This window comes from Fukomys damarensis, unplaced genomic scaffold (genome assembly GCF_012274545.1).
Source record: "Fukomys damarensis isolate Sample0158 unplaced genomic scaffold, DMR_v1.0_HiC HiC_scaffold_32, whole genome shotgun sequence".
Taxonomy (NCBI): domain Eukaryota; kingdom Metazoa; phylum Chordata; class Mammalia; order Rodentia; family Bathyergidae; genus Fukomys; species Fukomys damarensis.
The window spans coordinates 10,046,819-10,068,411 of record NW_022900944.1 but is presented as its reverse complement, the minus strand read 5'-3'; the positions used below and the strand labels follow the sequence as shown (position 1 = coordinate 10,068,411).

Below are 21,593 nucleotides of genomic sequence, written 5' to 3'. Positions count from 1 at the left end.
TAGGAGGCGTACGTACGCCGGAAGTGAATCTGGACCCTCCGGCGGCAGGAAGTACAAAGGTAGAGGCCTTCCAGGTCAAACGTCTTTGGACCAATCGTTGGTAGGATAGCCCTCAGTATCTGGAGCTCCCATTGGTAAATCAGGTACAGGTTCCGCCTTGTCATATTATGGCACTTTCTATTGGGTAGCATTAGTGAACACGAGAAAGGCGGCATTCTGGGAATGGTAGTTTCGGGCGGCAAGTGGCGTCTTCATTCGTGGGGCTTGGTTCTATACCTTGCAAGATGAATGGGAAGCGACCCGCGGAGCCTGGCCCGGCCCGAGTGAGCAAGAGGGGAAAGAAGGAGGTGATGGCGGAGTTTTCGGACGCTGTCACAGAGAAAACCTTGAAAAAGCAGGTGGCCGAAGCCTGGATTAATAGGACGCCATTCAGTCATGGTAACCGGGTCCTGTGAGGGAGGAGACGTTGCGCAGGGATCTGGAAGCCCCTTAAAAGTCAGAGGACGCGAGACAGCCCTGGGCGGCTGGGCCGTGGAGGAGAGGTGTTTGGAAGACTTTAGCCACTTCCGACCGCTCTGCCTCGCCTGCTCCTCCCTTTTTTTTCCACATTCAATTTCAGTTGAAAAACTTGGAAGAAAAAGAAACGTAGGCCGGCGAGTGTCGGGAAGTTGAGGGCATCAAAATTACTGGTTGAATCCTGTAATCGGAAATCCCTGAGTTAGAATCTTCATTGATTGTGGGTCATTGGCAATGGATTTAACATTTTGAAGCTTCAGTTGCTTCTTTTATAAAGTGGGATAATTAATATTGTTTATCTCAGAAGGTGTTGGATGGGATTAACAGGCTAAACCATGTAGGCGTCAATGAGTAAGGAAAAATAAACATTTAGACAAATACTGAGAACCTTACGTGATTTTTCCGCTAGGCTGTTGCTCAGTTCTCCCGTGATAATTTAGCCAGAGCATTTGTTGTGAGCTGACAGAGCGAGCACTTGAGCTGACTCGTTTTGACATACCTATAGTTCCACTGTATGACTTAACGTGTAGTGACCAAGGGAAGGAACGTTCGTCAAAGGATTCCAGCCTCAGCTTCAAGTTGTCACTTCATAGAATAAGAACTGCATAATGTGTTCCACATTTTCTTCCAAAGTCCCCCCTCCCCCTTTTTTTTCAGTTAAGTACTTTGAATAGCCAAATTCTGGGTGCTCTGGATGCAGAGCTTAGTGTTTTAAAGTGCAAGCTGTGGAGACTCACAGTTCTTAATTTCCTCATCTGTAAGATGGGTGGTACAGTATATAATAATACCTACTCCAGGACTGTTGAGATATCTAAATGAGATAATGCATGTAAAGCACCACTGAGCCATCCATCTGGTTGTGTTAGAGAAGCAGTAATCTAGCCTGCCTAGAGGTAATGGGTACAGTGTTGGAATACAAATCAAGGAATTAGATGATCTTATGCTGAACTAATTTTTAAAAAAGTGTTTAGTAACTTTCCCCTAGTAACTTGGAAAAAGAAAAGGTAAAATGAAAAGACTGTGCCAGCCAGTATTGTTACTCTCATTTAATTTGTTATTCTTATTTTAGTTTGAGGAAAAATAAGAATCATATATTCAGTTCAATAATCATTACTCTGAAAAACTAAAAAAAGCAAGAATATTGATTTAGTAGCATCATCTGTACTCAACTAGTATCTTAAGCATACTCTATTTAAAAGAACATGATAAAGAAAGGGGAGAGCTTATACTTCTTCCCCCAAATCTTAGACCTTAGGTGTTAAGTTCCCAAAATTCAACACCGTCCCCTTTTGTGTTCTCTCTGCTATGTTACTTGGTGGTCAAAAATACAAAAGGGAAGGAAGTCGTAGATAATGTTTTCCTCCCAACAGAAGCCATTGTCATGGACATGGACCCCTTTCTTCACTGTGTGATCCCAGACTTCATCCAAAGCCAAGACTTCTTGGAAGGACTTCACAGGGAGCTTTTGAACTTGGACTACCATGAAAAGTATAATGATTTATATAAGTTCCAGCAGGTATTTATTTCTCTATCATATTTGTTCTTCTACCTCAGAAACTTATTATCTATAAAATTTTTCAGTACCTTCAAGACTTGAGGTTTTACAAACAAGTGGGTATTGCCCTAAGAAAGATTTTTTTAATTTAATATTTTTAAAACCACCTTTATAAGTTAGTCATTCCCAGTGAAATTTAGATGATCCATTGTAGTCTTATGCAACAATATAAAAATTATATGCAGACAATAAGACTCATGTTTCTACACCTTAAATGAACATTTTATTATTAAATGCCAAAATCTAGTAAAATAAGGAATCAGGAAAGAGTTGGAATCTGTTACACAGCTATTTATCAACAAACACACTTCACTAATATAAAAGCAGTCCAGGCCATCTACAGTCACCTACCTACCTACATGTACATAAACTCCACTTCTTTGCACAGCCATGCAATAATTGCGTATGTACTGAACAGATTCTAACTACATTCTAGATCATCTTTGAAATTGGCTGGTGGTCAAGGAGATCATATGTGAATATTATTTGTATGTAGCATACACATCTTTGTTATTGGGTAATTAAAAACTCAAATTCATAAGTAAAAAAAAAAAGATGAGGTTTTAGATTGGGTTTTCCATGGACGGTTCTCACCTTGGTCTTGTAAAAAGCACTCCTTCATTTAACAGAGATAGACTGAGTGTTGACTGTGTTAGGTGCTTTCATTATTACAAGAGATTTTGAGAGTTCCTGCTCTCTGACTTTAAAAATCTGAACTAATGGGTGTGAATTTGATGGTGACAGAGTTAAGAAACACTTTAAACCAGTATATAAGTATGTTACAAAGGAATGTAATAGGTTTTGAGGATTGGTAAGAAGAGACTCATACATGGGAAGATCAGAACCATTTAAAATTTTGAGTTCGTGTCTTTAAATGGCTTGATGTGTTACAGTGTATTCTGAATTGCAGTTATCCATCAAAGTTAAATCTATTATTTTTTTGGTGAACAATTTAATTTGGCTAAAAAGACATCTTGAAATCGGGACTATTTTTTCCTACTCTTAGAAGACATAGTCCAGTCTATAAAAAATATAACTTAACTGGTTTCCCCAGTTCAAGGAATATCGCTTGCTACACGAGACAGATGAAAAATCCTTTAGAAAAACCTCAGTGACCTCAGGATTTAAAATTTCAAAACATAAAGATGAAGAATTGTTTTGTTTGCATTTTCCCTTTGACTTTATCTAGGATAAGAGGATATATGCTGCATTTCTCTTATTCGTTTTTTTCCATTAAGTTTATTGGCACATTTTAGGTATGCAATATGGTAAAATTCATCATTGAGATCTTGTACTTTTACATGATGCATCTTTCTTATTTTTCCCCATTCCCCTGCCCTCCCTTCACCCGAAGCCTCTACCCTTCCCTGTTTCTAAAGACTTTGTTTCTATTTTTCTCCTTTTCTCATATTTTTTCTTTTCCCTTCATTCCTTTCCCCTACCCCTCCCACTCTCTTACTCCTTTATCTTACTCATTATTGATCATGTGGCCAGCTGACTTATCCTACCCCAATCTTGTCTTCGGACCTCATACATATGATGGAATTAACCAGGCTAAGTGCATGTATGACGAGACTCTTAATTCAGTAAATCAAATAAAGTTAAACTTCAATTCATAGTAAGGTTGCTCAAGTTAATGAAAAAACCACAGTTGTCTATCTTTATAATTATATCCACTTTGGATATAACAGCAGGCCTCTTGTTGATTTAGAGGTATATACATCTCTGATTACCAAATTAAGATATCGGAGTGGTTTTTTACATGATGCAATTTGACAAATGAAAATATCTCATTGATTGAAATCGGTGAGAGGAAAAATAATAAAAAGGGCCTTGGATGAAAGACGGGGAAAGCTATTCCTTTAAACCTACATGGGCTCTGCTGTGAATAATTTTTATCCTGCTCACTGCCTGATCACAGTCGGACAGGATCTCTTTACTCTAAGACAGTAAATATAAATCCTGTTCTCAGTCTCCTGCCCCTTCAGACCTCACCTACATCCCTTTTCTTTCTAACAGCATTTGACCTTCTATATCCTTCCTAGAGACAAATGTTCACTTTACTTGCAAAGTGGCCCAGGCCACTGAACCACTGAGCTAAATCCCCGGCCCTAGAATTAGTCTTATCTGTGTATTAACTAGTCTTCTGTGCTCACTTGCTTACACAATAATAATCATTGTATTCTTTTAAAATGTAAAACCCAAGAGAATTGAAAAACACATGCTCACATAAAAACTTGTTCACAGAATTTTTTTCAAAAGGAGCAATTTCACAAGGGTTCGTAACAGAAGTACTTATAATAACCAAAAAGTAGAAAAACCCAAATGTCCCATCAACTGATAAATGCATAAACACGGTGGAGTTTACCTTGATACAATAAAGTACTACTTAGCTATAGAAAGGAATCTACTTCTGCAAGATGGATGAACTTTGAAAAACTTTTGCTAAGTCAAAGAAACTAGATACAAAAGCCTGTATATTATATGATTTCATTTATATGTAGCATCCAGAATAGGCAAATATATGTACACAGACAGCAGTTTACATGTTACCAGAAGCTGAACAATAACTTCTAGTGGATACAGGATTTCATTTTGAAGTGTTAAGATTTTTTGCATTTAACGTTTGTGGACTTAGCCATGAAGCCCCCCAAATATCTGGAATAAGCTTTGTTTTACCTAACTGAAGCCTATCGTGGTGTCCCTCTCTATGATTACAAACCCCACCCCACTCTCAGCACTACCTCACTTCTCTTTCCTTGTGTTTTTTTCCTTTGCAATTACCACCTTTATGCTAACAATCTACTTTTATGTTTATTATCTCCCCCAATAAACATAATTCTCTGTAATAACTAGAGTATTTTCTGAATGAGTGAGTACATAAAGATCAAGTTACTTGCCTAAGTCAAATCTGCCAGGTGGAAAGGCCATATACCAAAGTGAGGCAGTTTGGCTTCAGAGTCCAGGCTCTTACCCACAATGCTATACTGCCAGAGACCTCATTAGTCTACTCTGCTCTTTGTGCCTAATGTATAGTAATAAAGAAATTCTTGTTTTCTTTTTTTTCATGATCAAGTCTGATGATTTGAAGAAGAGAAAAGAGCCTCATATCACAGCTTTACGGTAAGCAAACAATCGTATTTGTTGGTTGTCAAATATGTGTTAGGTATAGTGGTAAATACTTTAAATATATGTCATATAGTTTTGCTGACGTTTTGTACAAGAGGAAACAGACTGAGAAATTAAGTAGCTTTTTTAAAACTACCCAGTTTAAAATTGAGGGAGCTTGGATGTAAACCCAAGTCTGTCTGATTTTAAGGCCCAAATTCTTAAGATAAAATGTTTGACTTTGTTAGTAATCAAGGAAACAAAAGAGTAACAATGGAGATACTATTTTTCACATTGTTAAGTAGGGAAATACCAGGGGGTAAAACACATCAGTGTTGACAGGGTTGTGGATTCCTTTATATAGTACACTGTTGCAGCCTTTTATAGAAGATGGTTTGGAAAGATGTATAAAACCCCTAAAAGTATGTATATCTTTTTTGTAAAGTAATTCTACTTATAAAAATTTATTTTGACAATAAATTAATTATTTGATAATAAATAATTATTTGACAATAATTAACAATGTACTCAGGGATTCCATGAAATTGTTGTAATGCTCATATGGAGCAAAATTATATATAAATTCAAATAGCCATCTGTGGAGATTTATATAGATAATGGTATAAAACATAAAGTGGAAACTATATAGCCATTAAAAAATTATATGAATTTAAATGCTTAAATTTGATACTTATACTCTTCTTTCATCAATTCAAAAATAGTTCTTTTTTTCCCATATTTTGACATTTGTGTGATCCAGTGTCTCACACAATCACTGTTTTGTCCTAATTTAAATGACTTTTTTCTTAGGCATATACCAAGAAATCATTCTTACAATTAACGCTTTCTTAAATTCATTGTAATACACTTTTATCAAGAGAAAAAAAGTACACAAACGCAATATAACCCTATTTAAGAAAAGAATATGTATGCACAGATACCCCAATATATGTCTGTGTGTACATAATAAAGACTTGGAAAAATGGAATGTTTGACTAGTGGGATTACAGGGTTTTTTAAAAATGGTTTCTTTTTACATCTGTAGGATTTTTTCCTAGTTTTTCTGTAGTAAATATATGTTGATTTATAATAGCTGTTTCTTGTCTATCTGGAAGGAGTTATTTTTTGGTTTGTGTTTTTAAATTATTTTTTAGCTCTGAGATTCTTTAATACATGCTGGCAGCCTGCACAGGTTATTTCTTCTAAATCCTAAAGTATTGCTTATATCTTAATTATAACACATAATATTTCAAATTAATTTAGACTTTTTTCCCTCAGAGAGATAGTCTTGCTTTAAGGCATTATCTCTTTGGTTCACAACAGCCTCTGATGATTATTTCATCTGGGACCGAGTTACATTCTCTACCCAAATGGTCACATCCAGATAGTGTAAGAGCCAGAATTCATTGGTCATTACAGAAAGCCAATCTTTGTGTTTTTATCTGCCATTTGGGTTGCCGTGAGAATCATCTCATGAATGAAATTAAAAAGTGGTAATAGTGTCAGAAAATAAACCTGTTCCTGGCACATTCATAGTAAGGGCAGAAGAACCTTTCATGGAATAAATTTGGGGGGAAGGGTTAAAGCTACTAATAAGAGCCTTTTATGATATTAGTTGTTTAAAATAGCAAGATTTTGCAGAAATGTTTTATCACCCACATTGTCTGAAGCCTGATTCAGCAGCTTGCTCTCTCGGTTCATTCTAAATAACTTGTAGCTCTGCCTTTAAAAGTTACAGAACACTTCTGGTTGTACTAACCAAGTGTAGTATTTTATGGACTATTTTGAATAGTGTCTAATATAAAGTATTTGATAATGAAATTTCATGGATCTCCCGGAAGACTTGATATTTAATTATGAACAGCACAGTTGCATTTGGGAGGAATTTCAATTATATAGATTTGGACCAAGATGATCAAAAAATACCAATCAAATATCTTGATGTACATGATTTAAATTAATATAAATCCTTTGAAATTTTTGTCATTCATGAAAGTTAATTTCAAAGTTCTTTGCCTGAGTGAAGTATGAATTGTGTTAAAGCAATTTCTACACAGATTTTTACTACTTCAGCTGATAAATGGAAAAGCTTACAATCTTTTTCTTGGTATCCCGTTAGCACTTCTATGAAAGATTTTACTGATTACTGTACAATTTAGTACTCACTGTTTCTGCAGTTTGAAATCTTTTTGACCTTCTGTAACAATATCATCCAAGTGTTCACTAAATGGTGCTGCTAAGTGAGTGCTTCTGATATTGCAATTTATAATAGGAAATATGTTTGATTTTAGTCTCCATTCCTGGCACCAAGCTCCTAAAACCTTTGGAATTATCAGAGCAGTAAAGGCAAACAAAACATCTTTTGTTAAAACGAACCCTCTTCTACTAAACTTGAGTTTATATTAATGAGGTGATTTTGAAAAGCCCCAAAGATTTGGACTCTGGGGCTGTTTACCAGGGAATCAAAATATGTGAGTAGAAGGTTGAAACATTCAGCCCCACTACTACAATGTTTGAAGGAAAAGAGAGGGTGGTAGTTAATTGTGTTAATCACTAATAGTGAGTGGTTTGTTCAATCATGCCTGCATAATGAAGACTCCATAAAAATCCCTAACCAAGGGGAATTCAGTTTGCTGAAAACTTGGAGGTACTGGGAAGCTATTATGCCTTTTCCCAATATTTTCCCATGAATATCTTCCCTTTGGCTATCCCATGTAGAATGTAAACTGTCCAGAAAATGACCAAACTTCACGGTTTTGTGGGAACATCTGATATACAGATCGTAACCTAGACTTGAGGTTGGTGTCTGAAGTTGAGGGGTAGACCTAATGAACCAAGCCCTTACATGCCCCTTGCTGATGATGTCAGAATTGAACTGAATTATAGAATATCCAGTTAGCTTCAGAGCAATCAGTATGGGAGAAAAAACACGTTTGGTATAAAGAAAAACACTTGAGTTTTCCATTTTCCTGCTCAGAAACATGTCTGAAAAATCAGTAATTTGGAATGGAACAATGGCATGATAAGTTGTTAGGATAAAGCCAAAATGCTACTGTGGTAGGATAAACTTTAAATTTAGAAGGAAAAAAATACTGAGAAAATGAAATAAATGAGCCTTGAGAGCAAAAATATTGCTGCAGTAGCTAGGGATTTACATTTACTGGTCTTAAATTGTGCAAGTTAAAACTGGGAAACATTTCTCAGGACCTTTGGAGTGAAATCTGAGCATGGATCTCTTCAATAAAATGTGACCTCTAAGAAAATAGTTGTGTCATAGATCCAGATAGAGCCCACACTATGGCTTAACAAGTCATCTTTTGTTTACACTTCTAGGAAACTTCTGTTTGAAAATTTCCGGGCCTGGCTTTCTGACATTTCTAACATAGACCTGGAACCAACCATTGATATGTCCTGTGCTAAGTATGAATTCACTGGTAAGGAAGACAGAATTGTCTGTAAGATTTAACGGCTTTCACTCCACAGTGATGGAAAGACAGCATCAATGCTCCAAAATACTAGTCTTAATGTTCCTGCATGGGTGAGACACAGCTCACAGACTTAGCCACCTTATTGGAAGAGATGAAAGCTATTGACCATATTTTGAGAAAAATGCTCATAATGCACATACATACTAACCTTGCATACAAAGGCAAGAAATTCAGAGATAATAAATTTTTTATTTGGTTTTTTTTTGTTGTTGTTGTTGTTGTTGTTGTTCTTTTGGTAATGGGGGTCGAACTCGGGTCCTCATACTTGCGAGGCAGGTGGAAGAACCACTGAACTAAATCCCCAGCCCCAAAGATGATAAATTGTGTTCACAGCCTTCCTAAGAAACAACCATCTCAGCGCCATTTTCCTTCTCTTTTTTGTTTTAAAAGTAATGTGAATATATACTTAAGGGAATAAGTTCAAGCACTATAAAAGTATTCTGTATAACTGCCTTAGTCCCTGTCACCTCTCTGTTTGTAACCAGTTTGGGGCTCATCCTTGTAGTTCCTTTCAGAGCACATGATTATACTTTTGAATACAAGTTTGGGGAATTTTTTTTGGTTTTATTTTTGTTTTGTTTTAACTAAATAAAGTTGTGGCCGCATTCACATTTGATAGCACACACCTGTAAACCCAACACTCTGGAGGCTGAGGCAGGAGAATTGCTATGAATTCGAAGCCAGCCTGGGCTACATAGTGAATTCAAAGCTAGCCTGAACTACATGGTGAGACCCTCTCTCAATCCATCAGTCAATCAGTTTAATTTTGATTTAGGTTTCCTCTTATCTAGTGTCCTGGGGAAACAGAATTGATAACAACTTTTGTGGAGATAACTAAGTGATACATATGAAAAGCCATGGAATATATCTTTACTTTGTTACTTTGAAGTAATTTCAAACAAAAAAAAGCAGCAAGCCCAGTACAAATAATGTTTCCTATTTTACCTAAAAGTAGGTTGCAGTCATAATGTTTCTCAATACTATTTTATTTCAGAAGTTTCTGTAATGTTTATTCTTTTACTTGAAAGTAATAAGTCATCAAAATCAGGAAATTAATATCTATGCATTATTCGATTTAGTCCACAGGTCCCGTTCATATTTAATATTGTTTCAGTAGCAAAGGAATCCAGTCCAGGGTTGCTCCTTTATTTGTCATGTCTTTCTGCCTCAGCCCAGAACAGTTTTTCAGTCCTTTATGGGCTTCCGCAATCTTGGTGTTTCTGAGAGTTTACAGGCACATTATTTCAGACCCAGTCTAAATTTGTCTGATGCTTCCTCATGATTAGATTCAAGCCATGGTTCTTCACTGGAAATAAATTCTGTGTTCTTTTCACTCTGTCCTACTAGGTGGTACAGTTGGGGTGTATGTCATATTATTAATGATGGTAATGTCAGTTACTGAAAGTGTTGGCTGATATCAGGTTTTCCCGCTGTTCTTTTTCCCACCATCACTGTGTATTTTGTAAGGAGATACTTTAAGGTTTTATAATTATCCCTTTTTTTTGGTACTGGGGATCAAACTCAGGACCTTGCGCTTGCGAGGCAGGCACAGTGCCACTGAGCTAAAGCCCCGCCCCTCCCATTTCTTATCAAACTTTAATTCACTTATTTTAATATCCACTGATGTTTCTTGCTAAGCTACTGCAATAGAGGGTGCCCAATAGTGATTTTATAATACAGTTATTCTACATTTATTGGTTGTCATTTTTCTCCCCATTATTCATTCACTTATTTATATTGGTATGGATTTATAGATTACTCTTCATGTAATAGACTGTTTGGAGCATTTTGTTGTTGGGTTTGGGTTTTTTTTGTTTTTGTTTTTACCGGTACCAGGGTTTTGCACATGCTAAGCAAGTGTTCCACCACTTAGCTTTTCTACCCAGTTTTTTTTTTTTTCAATTTGAGACAGGATCTCACTACGTTGAGGAGGCTACATTAAATTTGCTGTTCTCCTACCTGAGCGCCCTGAGTAGCTGGGATTATAGGCATGTACCCCTGCACCCTACTATAATAGTTCTGTTTTTGTTTTGTTACCAGGGATCGAACTTGGGACCTTGTGTTTGTGAGGCAGGCTGTGGCTCCACCCAGCTAAATCCCTGGCCCAATAGTTCTGTTATTGGTATTTATATTGTCCTAGATTTGATCAGGGAAGGCAAGTTCAAACTGACTTCTATATCATTATGCTATGTCCCCATTATTTTACTTCTTACTTTTTGTAAAACAAGAATGTTTAGACTTACGTTTTCCTTCCCAAGTCCAAGAATAACCTAGTCAGCCATTCTTCCTAAGAACTCTGGTTCCTTTTGGTGAAGAATGATATTTAACAATCGAGAGCTGGATTCTAGGTATCTTTACCATTGGGGTTTCACTGGGCCCAGACTCTTTTACCACAAATCTTGTGTGAATACACATATACATCTGGATACATACACATACACTTATATGTATTGCTATATCTCTCTAGGAAATTGAATTCACATTGATTCCTCCAGTTCCAATTATACAAACCGCACAACAGAGCATGGTGGTACCACTGAGACAGGAAGATCACGAATTCAAGGCCAGCCCGGGCTACAAGCCAGACTGCACTACAAAGCAAGACCTTGTCTCAAAAAAATAGTGTAGGGTTCATTACAGATTTCTCATTTTCCGTATTTCTTCTTTTTTTTTTTTCTTCTTCTTCAACAGTGAGAGACTAGAATCCCATTATCTTCAGTATGTTTCTCTACTGGCACAATTGCTTTGTGTAAATGGTTTCAGTTCACTGTGCTCTTCTCTCCCTTTCCCTCCCCACATAGATGTCTACCTTGCTCAGTCCCACCATATGGTTTTAGAAATTTAACTTAAACAGTTAATAGGAACAAGGATGAAAAGATACATGTGTAACAATATTTATTAAAGCATTCTTTGTAATAGCCAAAAACAACTTAATTAAAAATAGGAAACCAGTTAAGGAAGAAGGTAAATTTACAATTCACATAGTAACATAACTTCTGCCATTAAAAGTGGTGTGTGTGTGTGTGTGTGTGTGTATACAAGGGATTGAATTAAACGTGTATATTGATATGGAAAGGCGTTAGTCATAATAAAAAATGCAGACTGCAAAAATCACATTAGGATACCTTTATTCATTTATTTTTGGTACCAGGGATCAAACTCAGGACCTTGGACTTGTGAGGCAGGTGGTGGCACACTGAGCTAAATCCCCAGCCCAGGATACCTTTTTTTAAAAAGGGAATACACTGCTAGGCCTGGTGGTGCATACCTGTAATCCCAGCAGTCGGGAGGCCGAGGCATGAGGATGTCCAAGATTTCCAGGCCAGCTTGGGCTACATAGTGAGTTCAAAGCCAGCCAGCCTGAACTACGTAATGAGACTTTGTCTCAAAACCAAAAAAGTAAATATACCTCTATAGGTAAAAATATATATAATTAGTGACTGTGTAGATTTATCTGTGCAGCTGCTTATTGTTTATGTAGGCATCTAAGATGTGCATTAAAAACTTTTGTAGATGCCCTGCTCTGCCATGATGATGAGCTGGAAGGGCGCCGGATCGCTTTCATTCTGTACCTGGTTCCTCCCTGGGACAGGAGCTTGGGGGGCACACTGGACCTGTACAACACTGATGGTAAGATGGGTGCATGCTCATTACCCCCAGTGATCCTTCCTGAATTAAAACCAAGTTGACTCAGTATCACTTCAAAGGAGATGTTACTTACAGTGGCTACCTCAAGAGGAATTAATGCCAGCCCTGACAGCCACCTGTTAAAGTTTACTGAAAATAATTATTACTCCAGAGATAAATTAAAATCAATTTAAGGTGAAAAGTAGACCCTGCTTCTATTGAGTGTGGGAGGATAGGAAGCCCTCAGAGATGCCTGTGGATATGAATCTGCCAGGACCAGTCTGTTTGACAGGAAATTAGGGTTTTTTTCTTTTAATGACTGACACCACAGGTTGACACCAGGAAACTTTCAGCCCTCATCAATTATAAATGGATGATGTGGTAAGAATACATCACCTAGCCGGGTGTGATGGCGTGTGCCTGTAATCCCAGCACTCGGAAGGCTGAGGAAGGAGGATTGCTGTGAGTTTGAGACCAGCCTGGACTACATTGTGAGTTCCAGGTCAGTCTCAACTACATAGTGAAACCCTGTCTCAAAAAACAAAAACAAACAAACAAACAAGAATGTACCACCTAGCAGAACAAGCAAGTATGGATGAAACAGGTGGAAGGGGTGGTCTTTTAGACTCTGATGGGTACTTCCACCTAACCTCAGAAATGTGAGAGTTGTCAAGAGTGAAATGAGGTGTCCTGGAAGTGGTTAATGATACTGAACCATGTTTATGGATGTGTTCTCTCCTGGTGCAGAACACTTTCAGCCGAAGCAGATTGTCAAGTCTCTTGTCCCTTCATGGAACAAACTGGTTTTCTTTGAAGTGTCTCCAGTATCCTTTCACCAGGTAAAGATTGTAAGCCACAAATATATGGGTATACAAGTACTAAGGACCACACTTTGTAGTCACTCATTATCCAAATGTGACAGCTTCCTATTGGACTTGTTAACTGACCAGGTTGTTTTCATACCTAGCTTGAAGGATCTTCCTCTTCCCTTGTGTTGATGTGCTGCTGCTCTCGTTCTTGCAGGTGTCTGAAGTCCTTTCTGAAGAAAAGTCACGTATATCTATCAGTGGCTGGTTTCATGGTCCTTCGCTGACCAGGCCGACCACCTACATTGAGCCCCTCATACCCCGGAACCCTCACATCCCGCAAGATGTATGGATAAATTATTGGGATCATTATTTTAGAAGTTACAGCATTTCGTTTTCTGATTTTAAAATTAGGTCTTCCTGAAAAAGAAACTAGACTTTGAGCTTGCACCTTCCATTTTTCTTAAACTTGTGATGTTTTTCAGGCAGTTTTCCAATACTTTATGCTTAATAGGAAGAACTTGGGCTGGGTTAGCTCAGTGGTTCTGCCACCTACTTTGTAAGCACAAGGTCCCAAGTTCGATCCCCAATACCAAAAAAGAAAAGAAAAAACTTATACAGTGAGGATTTACATGTATTTTAATAGTGTGAAGTGATGTAAGAACAAAAGCCATAGGAATTATTAACTCGTCTTTTGTACCTGCTGCTTCTTTGTAAGCATGAAATTTTGTATGAGTGGATCAACGCTTCTTATCTGGACATGGAATATCAAGCTCAAATTCAAGAAGAGTTTGAAGAAAGGTCTGAAATTCTCTTGAAGGAATTTCTTAAGGTAGGTCAGCATATCTTGCTCAGCAGGCAGTCATCCTGAATGGATGTATAGACATCACTAAGAGTTGTTTTTTCTTCATGGCTCTAATATTTATATCATTTTTTTTCCTCAAGATACAGAAATGGTAATAGTACATATTGGTATTAGTTTTATGCTTAGTAGATTAAGACTCTTGGATATTCCTGTTAATCTAGAACCATTCTTTTGTTTTTTGTGGTATCAGGGATTTGAACCTAGAGCCTTGCACATGCTAGGCAAGCCCTGTACCAGTGAGTTACATACTCAACTGTTTTTAAAATTTTATTCTGAGACAAGGTCTTGCTAGGATGTCCAGGCTGGCCTTGAACTTGTGATCCTCTTGCCTCAGCTCCCCCAGTAGCTGGGATTACAGGTCGTTATACGCCATTGTGTCCAACTTTTCTAAAACCTTATCAGGCAGTATACACAGGCCTATAAAAGGTTCCACCCTGAAAGGGAGTTGTTACCTCATTCCCTTTCTATTCCTTTAACAAGTATGGTGCTTATTTTTTTATTTTTTTTAGTTTTTTGAGACAGGTTTCACTACGTAGTTGAGATTGACCTGGAACTCACTATGTAGCCCAGGCTGGTCTTGAACTCACAGCGATCCTCCTTCCTCAGCCTCCCTAGTGCTGGGATTACAGGTGTGCACCACCACACCTGGCGCTTATTTTTATTTTTAACAGTAGATATTATTGGGCTGGGGATTTAGCTCAGTGGTTCCACTGACGCCTCACAAGGTCCCACATTCAATCCCCAGTAAAAAAAAAAAAAAAAAAAAGATATCATTTAATTGTAGTTGATCAACATCATTTTTTTAAAACTTACTTTATTTTTTACACTATTGAAGATTATGTCAAAAATACTAGATAAGTGCTCTAGCACTGAGCTGCATCCCCAGCTCTTTTTATTTTGAGACAGAGTCATACTGAGTTGCTCCAACTGGGCTCAAACTTGCAATCCTCCTGCCTCTGCCTCCAGAGTAGCTGAGGTTATAGATGTGCATCACTGCACCCAGCAGTCATCATCTATTAATGAATGTTAGGCAGTGATGTGGAAATTTAAGAAGTTAATGGAAAGAGACCTGAAGTCAGAAGACCTATATTCATAACCTGAGTAAATCACTGCATTTCTCTGGGTATTTATTTTATCATCAGTTATATTAGTATAATACCTGCCTTGCTTTTCTTGCAGAATTTTGTGAGGGCTATTGTGAGATCATTGGCGCTTCACAGTTGCCCATGGGTCCAGTGGAATCACATTCCCAAGAGCTGTTCCTTCATGAAAGGAGGTGGAGAGAGTCTATGTGCTAGCTTTCTTCCTTGGAATTTTATAGCTGACATATAGCATATTACAGAATTTGAGGAGTGTTCCAGTAAATAACTTAACTAGTAATTTAATTGAGCTTACTTAATTGATGCTATGAGGTTTGGTTTTGTTTTGTTTTTCTCTCCCTTTTACATGTTTACAGCTAATAGGAGCTGCTAGGAAATTGTATTAAACAAATACATGTAAAACCTCTTGTGGATAATGTTGCAATAGATTAACCAGCTTTTGTATTACAACTCAACTTTTTGAATTTAGAAAATTCATTAAATAAGGGAATGAGCTAAGGCCAAGAGAATCTGTATATTATACAGCGATTTTCTTTGTAATCACACTGACTTTAATGCAGTTACTTTTTGTTTCTCACAATAGCCTATGAGTGAAAAAGTCTGTATTAGGATCCTGATTTTTATAAATCTAAGAATTAGAGGCTAAAGATATGCAACTGCCTAAAGGAATGCTCACATTGGTGCTCAGGTCTCCTAGCTAAAGCAGGATGACAGTGTATTCAATGTGGGCCCTAACTTCACAGTAGCTGATGTTGTGTAAAGGAGGTGAGTGTTATACAGACGTTTTAGGAATCAGACTGATTGTTTGCAAAGCTGCCATACTGCCAGAGATCATAAGAAAAATCACTGCTTCTTTATTTGCTTGTTTTCCAGCCTGAGAAGTTTGCAAAGGTCTGTGAGGCATTGGAGAAAGGAGATGTGGAATGGAACAGCCGTGGTCCCCCTAACAAAAGGTAGAACCCATCATATGAGACATCTGCATCTGCATTCAGCTATCTTTTTGTCTGCACAGCTCACTTCCAGTAATAGGGCATTTGCTGTAATGATGTTTCGTTCCAGGGGGTATCCAATAGCATACCCCACCAAATCTCACCATTATGAGAAACTTCTTTAGTAGGCTGTGCCAAGACTTGGGAAGACAGGTCAAAGCTAATGATCAGCATTTATTCCATGAGCAGTTTTACATGAGGGCTTGATGAACTTGGCATTGCTGCTTTTCAGGTTTTACGAGAAAGCTGAAGAGAGTCAGCTCCCTGATACACTGAAGAACTGCATGGAGTTGTTTCGCTCGGAGGCATTGTTCTTGCTGCTTTCCAACTTCACAGGCCTGAAGCTTCATTTCTTGGCCCCTTCAGAAGAAGATGAAATCAAGGACAAGACAGAAGGAGAAGCAGCCTGTGGGACTGCTGGTAGCACTGAAGAGGGGACTAGCCATAGCTCCTCAGAGAATAATCAGGCAGCCATCATTGACAACAGCCAACAGAGCAGTGAACAGATAGACTCAGCGCCAGGGAAAGAAGCAGCAAAGAAAAGTAAGCTGGTGTTAGGATCTGTCCTTATTTACCTTTAACCATTCACTGTACAAACATTCATTCATTCAACAAATATTGAGTATCTACTATTGTGCTAAGCCTCATATTTCAGGAGTTGGAAAGCAAAACAAAGTCGTTGCTTTCCTGGAGCTTACATTCTAGTGGGAAATGTAAATGTATACACAGGCAACAAGAAAATATACATGCCATTGTATTAGGGTTACGTGTTAAGGAATGACTGAACGGGAGCACATGATTCAGGAAACATATATACACATGTATTTATAATGGGATTAGGCTTTATATATTTTTGTGTAATCTTTTCTCACTTAAACATTTTCCATCCTTTATACTATAGATTTGCACACTCTAGGAAGCCCTTGCCTCCCCCAGAGCAGCTCTACATATCTGTATTTGATGTCCAATATTGCATTTTTGTCACTATATTTCAAGACTCTGTTTCACAGCTAATCATTTTTTAAGCCATTTTGATCATTTTTATTGACTGCAAAATATCTCAGCAGATGACCATAACTAGCCCCATGTTGGGTGTTTGGATTCTTTTCAGTTCTTTGCCATCATTGTTTCTTAGAACAGCTTTTTAGAACTGCTTGTGTTAATGGAGCTGATCTCTGAAGCTAAGCAGGTTCTGGCTGGTTAGTACTTGGGTGGGAGAAGGGAAAGTACAATGTCAAAAACTGCATGTTTTTAGTTTTGTTTTTCAGTACTTGGGATTTTATTTTGAGACAGGATATCACTAAGTCACTAAATTGTAGAGTGGGCTTAAACTTGTTATCCTTCTGCCTCAGGCTTTTAGAGTGCTAGGATCATAGATGTGGGCCACCATGCCTGTAGATTGCCCAGAATCTTAAAGCAGTTATCAAATTGGCTCCCCTAACATTTCTATCAATCTGCCTTCCCACCAGCATTATATATGATTCTATCCTTTCTGGCAAAGTAATTATTATTGTGTTTCTTTTCCAACTCTGATTACTCTGTGGATGAAAATGTCACTTGCCTTTCATTGATTAATGGTGTAGGCTATAAATTTACATTTATTGGGTATTTTGAGTTTCTTTCATTTGGGCTTTTTGTCATTTTCTTACCTATTATAAAAAATGTTACTTATGGGACTGTTAGCTCTGTCCTGTGTATTTTAATAGTTTTCTTTGTAATTTTGTTCCACATGATTTAGCTTTTCTTTTGGTAGGGAGTGCGAGGGATCAAGCCAAGGGTCTCATGCATGCTAGACAAGTGTTCCCCACCTATAAACTTTACAAAAACGCTGTTATAAACATCTATATCTGCCTTCCATGGTTTCTGCTTTCAGATTTCTCATGCTGAGGAATCTCTTTCCTTAAGATTAAATAATACTGAAGTTTTAAATTTTTACTTGTTTATTTTGCAGTCACTTAAAAATTATTACAGCGGGGCTGGGGATTTAGTTCAGTGGTTCTGCCACTTGCCTTTCAAGCGCAAGGTCCCAAGTTGGATCGCTGGTACCAAAAAGAAAAAAAAATTACAGAGAAATTGCAATCTAATTATTTTTCCCCTCATATAGACCTGATAACTTCGAACAATCATTTATAAAACTGGATGGTAGAAACGAAAGGCTTACTGTTTCACCTAGTACCATATCATTGCTAATTCCCATTTCTTCACCCTCTAGCATTTGTATCAGAGTTATCTTCAAACTTACTGGCGGGCCAGGGATTTAGCTCAGTGGTTCCCCTGCCTGCTTCACAAGTGCAAGGGTCCGAGTTTGATCCCCACTACCAAAAAAAACTTACTAGTTTCTCTTCTGTTGTTTTGTTTTGTTTTTTTTTTTTAGAGTCGAGTGTTCCCACCTGCCAGGGGGAACTGAGGCGTTGGAGGACTGGTCACTACACTTTAATCCATGACAACAGCCAGACTGAATTTGCCCTGGACTTAGTTCTTTACTGTGGCTGTGAAGGTAAGAAGGACAAAAAGCAGTAAAATATTCGCTTAGAGGAGCAGTCTTTCCTGAGTGACCCTCTCCAATTCAATGAACTCAGAAGTGATTTTTCTGTAGCCAGGATCTCTTATCACAGGATCTCACAGTTCATGAGTTCATGGATGTTGAGTGTCATGAATTTCAGTCTCACAGCTCAAGTATTTATTTCTGACCTAGGAATGGGAGATAGACTGTACCCAATTCTTCCTCCGGCCATCTTCTCCCACCCATAGCTTTCATGTAATTGTGTTTCTGAGTATCTTTAACATTTAAATCTCAGTTTTCTCACTCAATATCAATTGAAGCAAGATCGAATTTCAGTTCATGTATGAGAAATTAGGCCTTTAGGAGAAACAGACTCCGTGGTAACAGATGGTAAGCTCCCAAGTTATAGAGCTGGTCACTGCTGAATCCCAGAACCCTTGCTTCTCAGTGAGTGATGTAACTCTTGTGGCAAGAGCTGAGTGCTGTTTTTTTTCTCTTGGTAGGTTGGGAGCCAGAGTATGGTGGCTTTACTTCCTATATTGCCAAAGGTGAAGATGAAGAGGTAAGATGTTACACAAACACTACTTTTTAGCTCATGAGAAGGCTTTTGTTCTTCAGAGACCCAATTTCTATAACCTCTGCCAGGGTCTTTAGCTTATTAGTCTATGTTGTAATGCCTGGCAGTGGCTGTAATTTCTATAAGAAATAGTATGGAATACAGATGCTAAAGGATATTACTGAGCATTTATTTTACCTAACTGAGAAATTACAAATTAAGAGGCTTGTGAATGCATTCCCACAAATCATCTGTCATCAGAAATAAATGCATTAGATATAACCTTTCTAAGTATTTGCTGATAGAATGGAGCTTGTTGGAAAATGTCTTGAAACCCAGAAGAAAGTTTATTTCCTAATGAAAGCTCTTTCAAAAGATTCCTTATCCCCATCTTAAATACTTGCTATGGAAAATGTTCTGTAGTAACTCATTGAAGAGTTGAGAATGAGCTCTGTGTTGTGATGTGTAATTGTATTTGCCTTTTTCAGCTGCTAATAGTGAATCCAGAAAACAATTCTTTGGCATTGGTCTACAGAGATAGAGAGACTCTGAAGTTTGTCAAGCATATTAACCATCGAAGCCTAGAACAAAAGAAAACTTTCCCAAATAGAACTGGCTTCTGGGACTTTTCATTCATCTATTATGAATAAGAGGACTGGGCAAAGGTGAACAAAAGAAGAGACCCCCTCAGTCAGTAAGAGGGGGTCTGGAAGATCAAGGCATAGAGAGCAGGAGAGCTGTGTGGCAGGCTCTCCAACTTTTTTTTGGTACTGGGGATCAAACTTGGGTCCTTGCACTTGCAAGGCAGGCGGTGGAACCACAGCTAAATCCCTGGCCCTGTGTATTCATCTCTTGATTTCTTTTTTCCTGGTCCTAGGATTGAAGCCAGAGCTTCTTGTATGCTAGGCAGTGCTCTACCACTAAGCTACATCCCCAGCCCTTATTTTTAAAACAGGTTTTTAATTTGGTACTGGGGATCAAACTTGGGTCCTTGCACTTGCAAGGCAGGCGGTGGAACCACAGCTAAATCCCTGGCCCTGTGTATTCATCTCTTGATTTCTTTTTTCCTGGTCCTAGGATTGAAGCCAGAGCTTCTTGTATGCTAGGCAGTGCTCTACCACTAAGCTACATCCCCAGCCCTTATTTTTAAAACAGGTTTTTAATTCCTTTTTTTAAAAACATTGAGTTCATTTTGCATATTGACTGCTTCAACAACTTTTTTCTAACTTCAGTGATTTGTTTTCCTTATTCATATTGTTGAAAGACAAAATTTAGCAGCTTAATCATTTTGAAACTTACAGTTCAATGGTATTGAGCATATTCACATTATACAACCATCACCACCATATCTTACATTTTCCATCCTCTGAAACTGAAACTCTACATAACAGCTCGCTACTGTCCCCTGCCTCTGTCCACATTCTCCTTTCTGTCTCTGTTGACTACTCATGTTTCTCATCAGTGGAATCATACAGTATTTGTATACACTTCATGTACTTTGTGATTGGCTTCTTTCACTTAGCATAAAGCACTCAAGGTTCGTCAGTGTTTCCTCATTGGTATTTCTTTTTTATTATAAGTGATCGCAGAGTCTGTTCTTTCCAGTCACACTGTGTGGACAATTGTAAAATCTTAATCTGGTTCATGCTGGGCCTTAGAGATCTGACCCAATTTGAGTCATTATCCTCCCTCTCTCACTGCCTATAGGCTACATTCCAGTGTGACTCTTCCAGGATGGGGCAGACTTAGCTGATGTGTGGTGTCACTCCCTGGAAAAGGTCTGGATAAAACCACATGGCCTCAAACTTGGGGGCAGCAAAGAGGACAGGCTGCTCCTCACCTATGCAGTCATCTCCAGCCACCCTGGAGCTTTGGCTTCTGAGTCTAGCCTCTTACACAGCTTTCATTTTCCTAAATTCTGCAGCTCTAACTGTAGAACTAGTTGTCTTTTTTCCTTTAAGAGATCCAGTGCTAAACAGCCACATCAGAATGCTAACAGGCTCTCCATTTGTTCTATTTTTTCCCTTCAAATTGCTCCACAGGGCTCTGTCAGAACTAACCATTACTGGGGGGGGAGGGTGTAGGCAGATGAAGATGGTGTTCTCACTCCATCCTATGCTCTCTGCCTCTTTCCTTCCTTTCTCTCCTGTTTCTTGATGTTTCAGTAGTTTTTAGTGTGGGTTATCAATTACTAATTAATAGGAAAAGCACTGAGTCTTTCAATTTCAGCCACTCTTTTCCTTCATCTAAAATTTATTCCTAAGTTTAAGAGAACAAGTTTCATTTTGTGTTTTAGGTTGATGATTTTTTAAAAAATTTTTTATTATATATCCCAATCAAGAAAACACATTTTAGCACGGATGCCCATTATACTATGTTTTACACATGTAATAATATTAGTTATAAAACAGTATTGATGATCCTGACCCTGTGTAGACGTAGTCTAGTGTATTTGTCCTAGTTTTTAACAAAAAAGTAAA

General features: G+C 37.9%; 1 protein-coding gene across 1 annotated transcript; it reads left to right on the top strand.

Moving 5' to 3' along the window:
- The first annotated feature begins 90 nt into the window (after positions 1 to 90).
- On the top strand, positions 91 to 19,871 carry Ogfod1 (2-oxoglutarate and iron dependent oxygenase domain containing 1). The gene is made up of 13 exons (XM_010638950.3): positions 91 to 438; positions 1,887 to 2,032; positions 5,148 to 5,194; positions 8,513 to 8,613; positions 12,181 to 12,297; positions 13,042 to 13,133; positions 13,318 to 13,446; positions 13,819 to 13,932; positions 15,939 to 16,018; positions 16,287 to 16,597; positions 18,429 to 18,551; positions 19,061 to 19,119; positions 19,602 to 19,871. The coding sequence occupies exons 1-13, from the start codon at positions 285 to 287 to the stop codon at positions 19,761 to 19,763; spliced, it is 1,635 nt and encodes a 544-aa protein (XP_010637252.1). The 5' UTR covers positions 91 to 284; the 3' UTR covers positions 19,764 to 19,871.
- Positions 19,872 to 21,593: the final 1,722 nt, after the last annotated feature.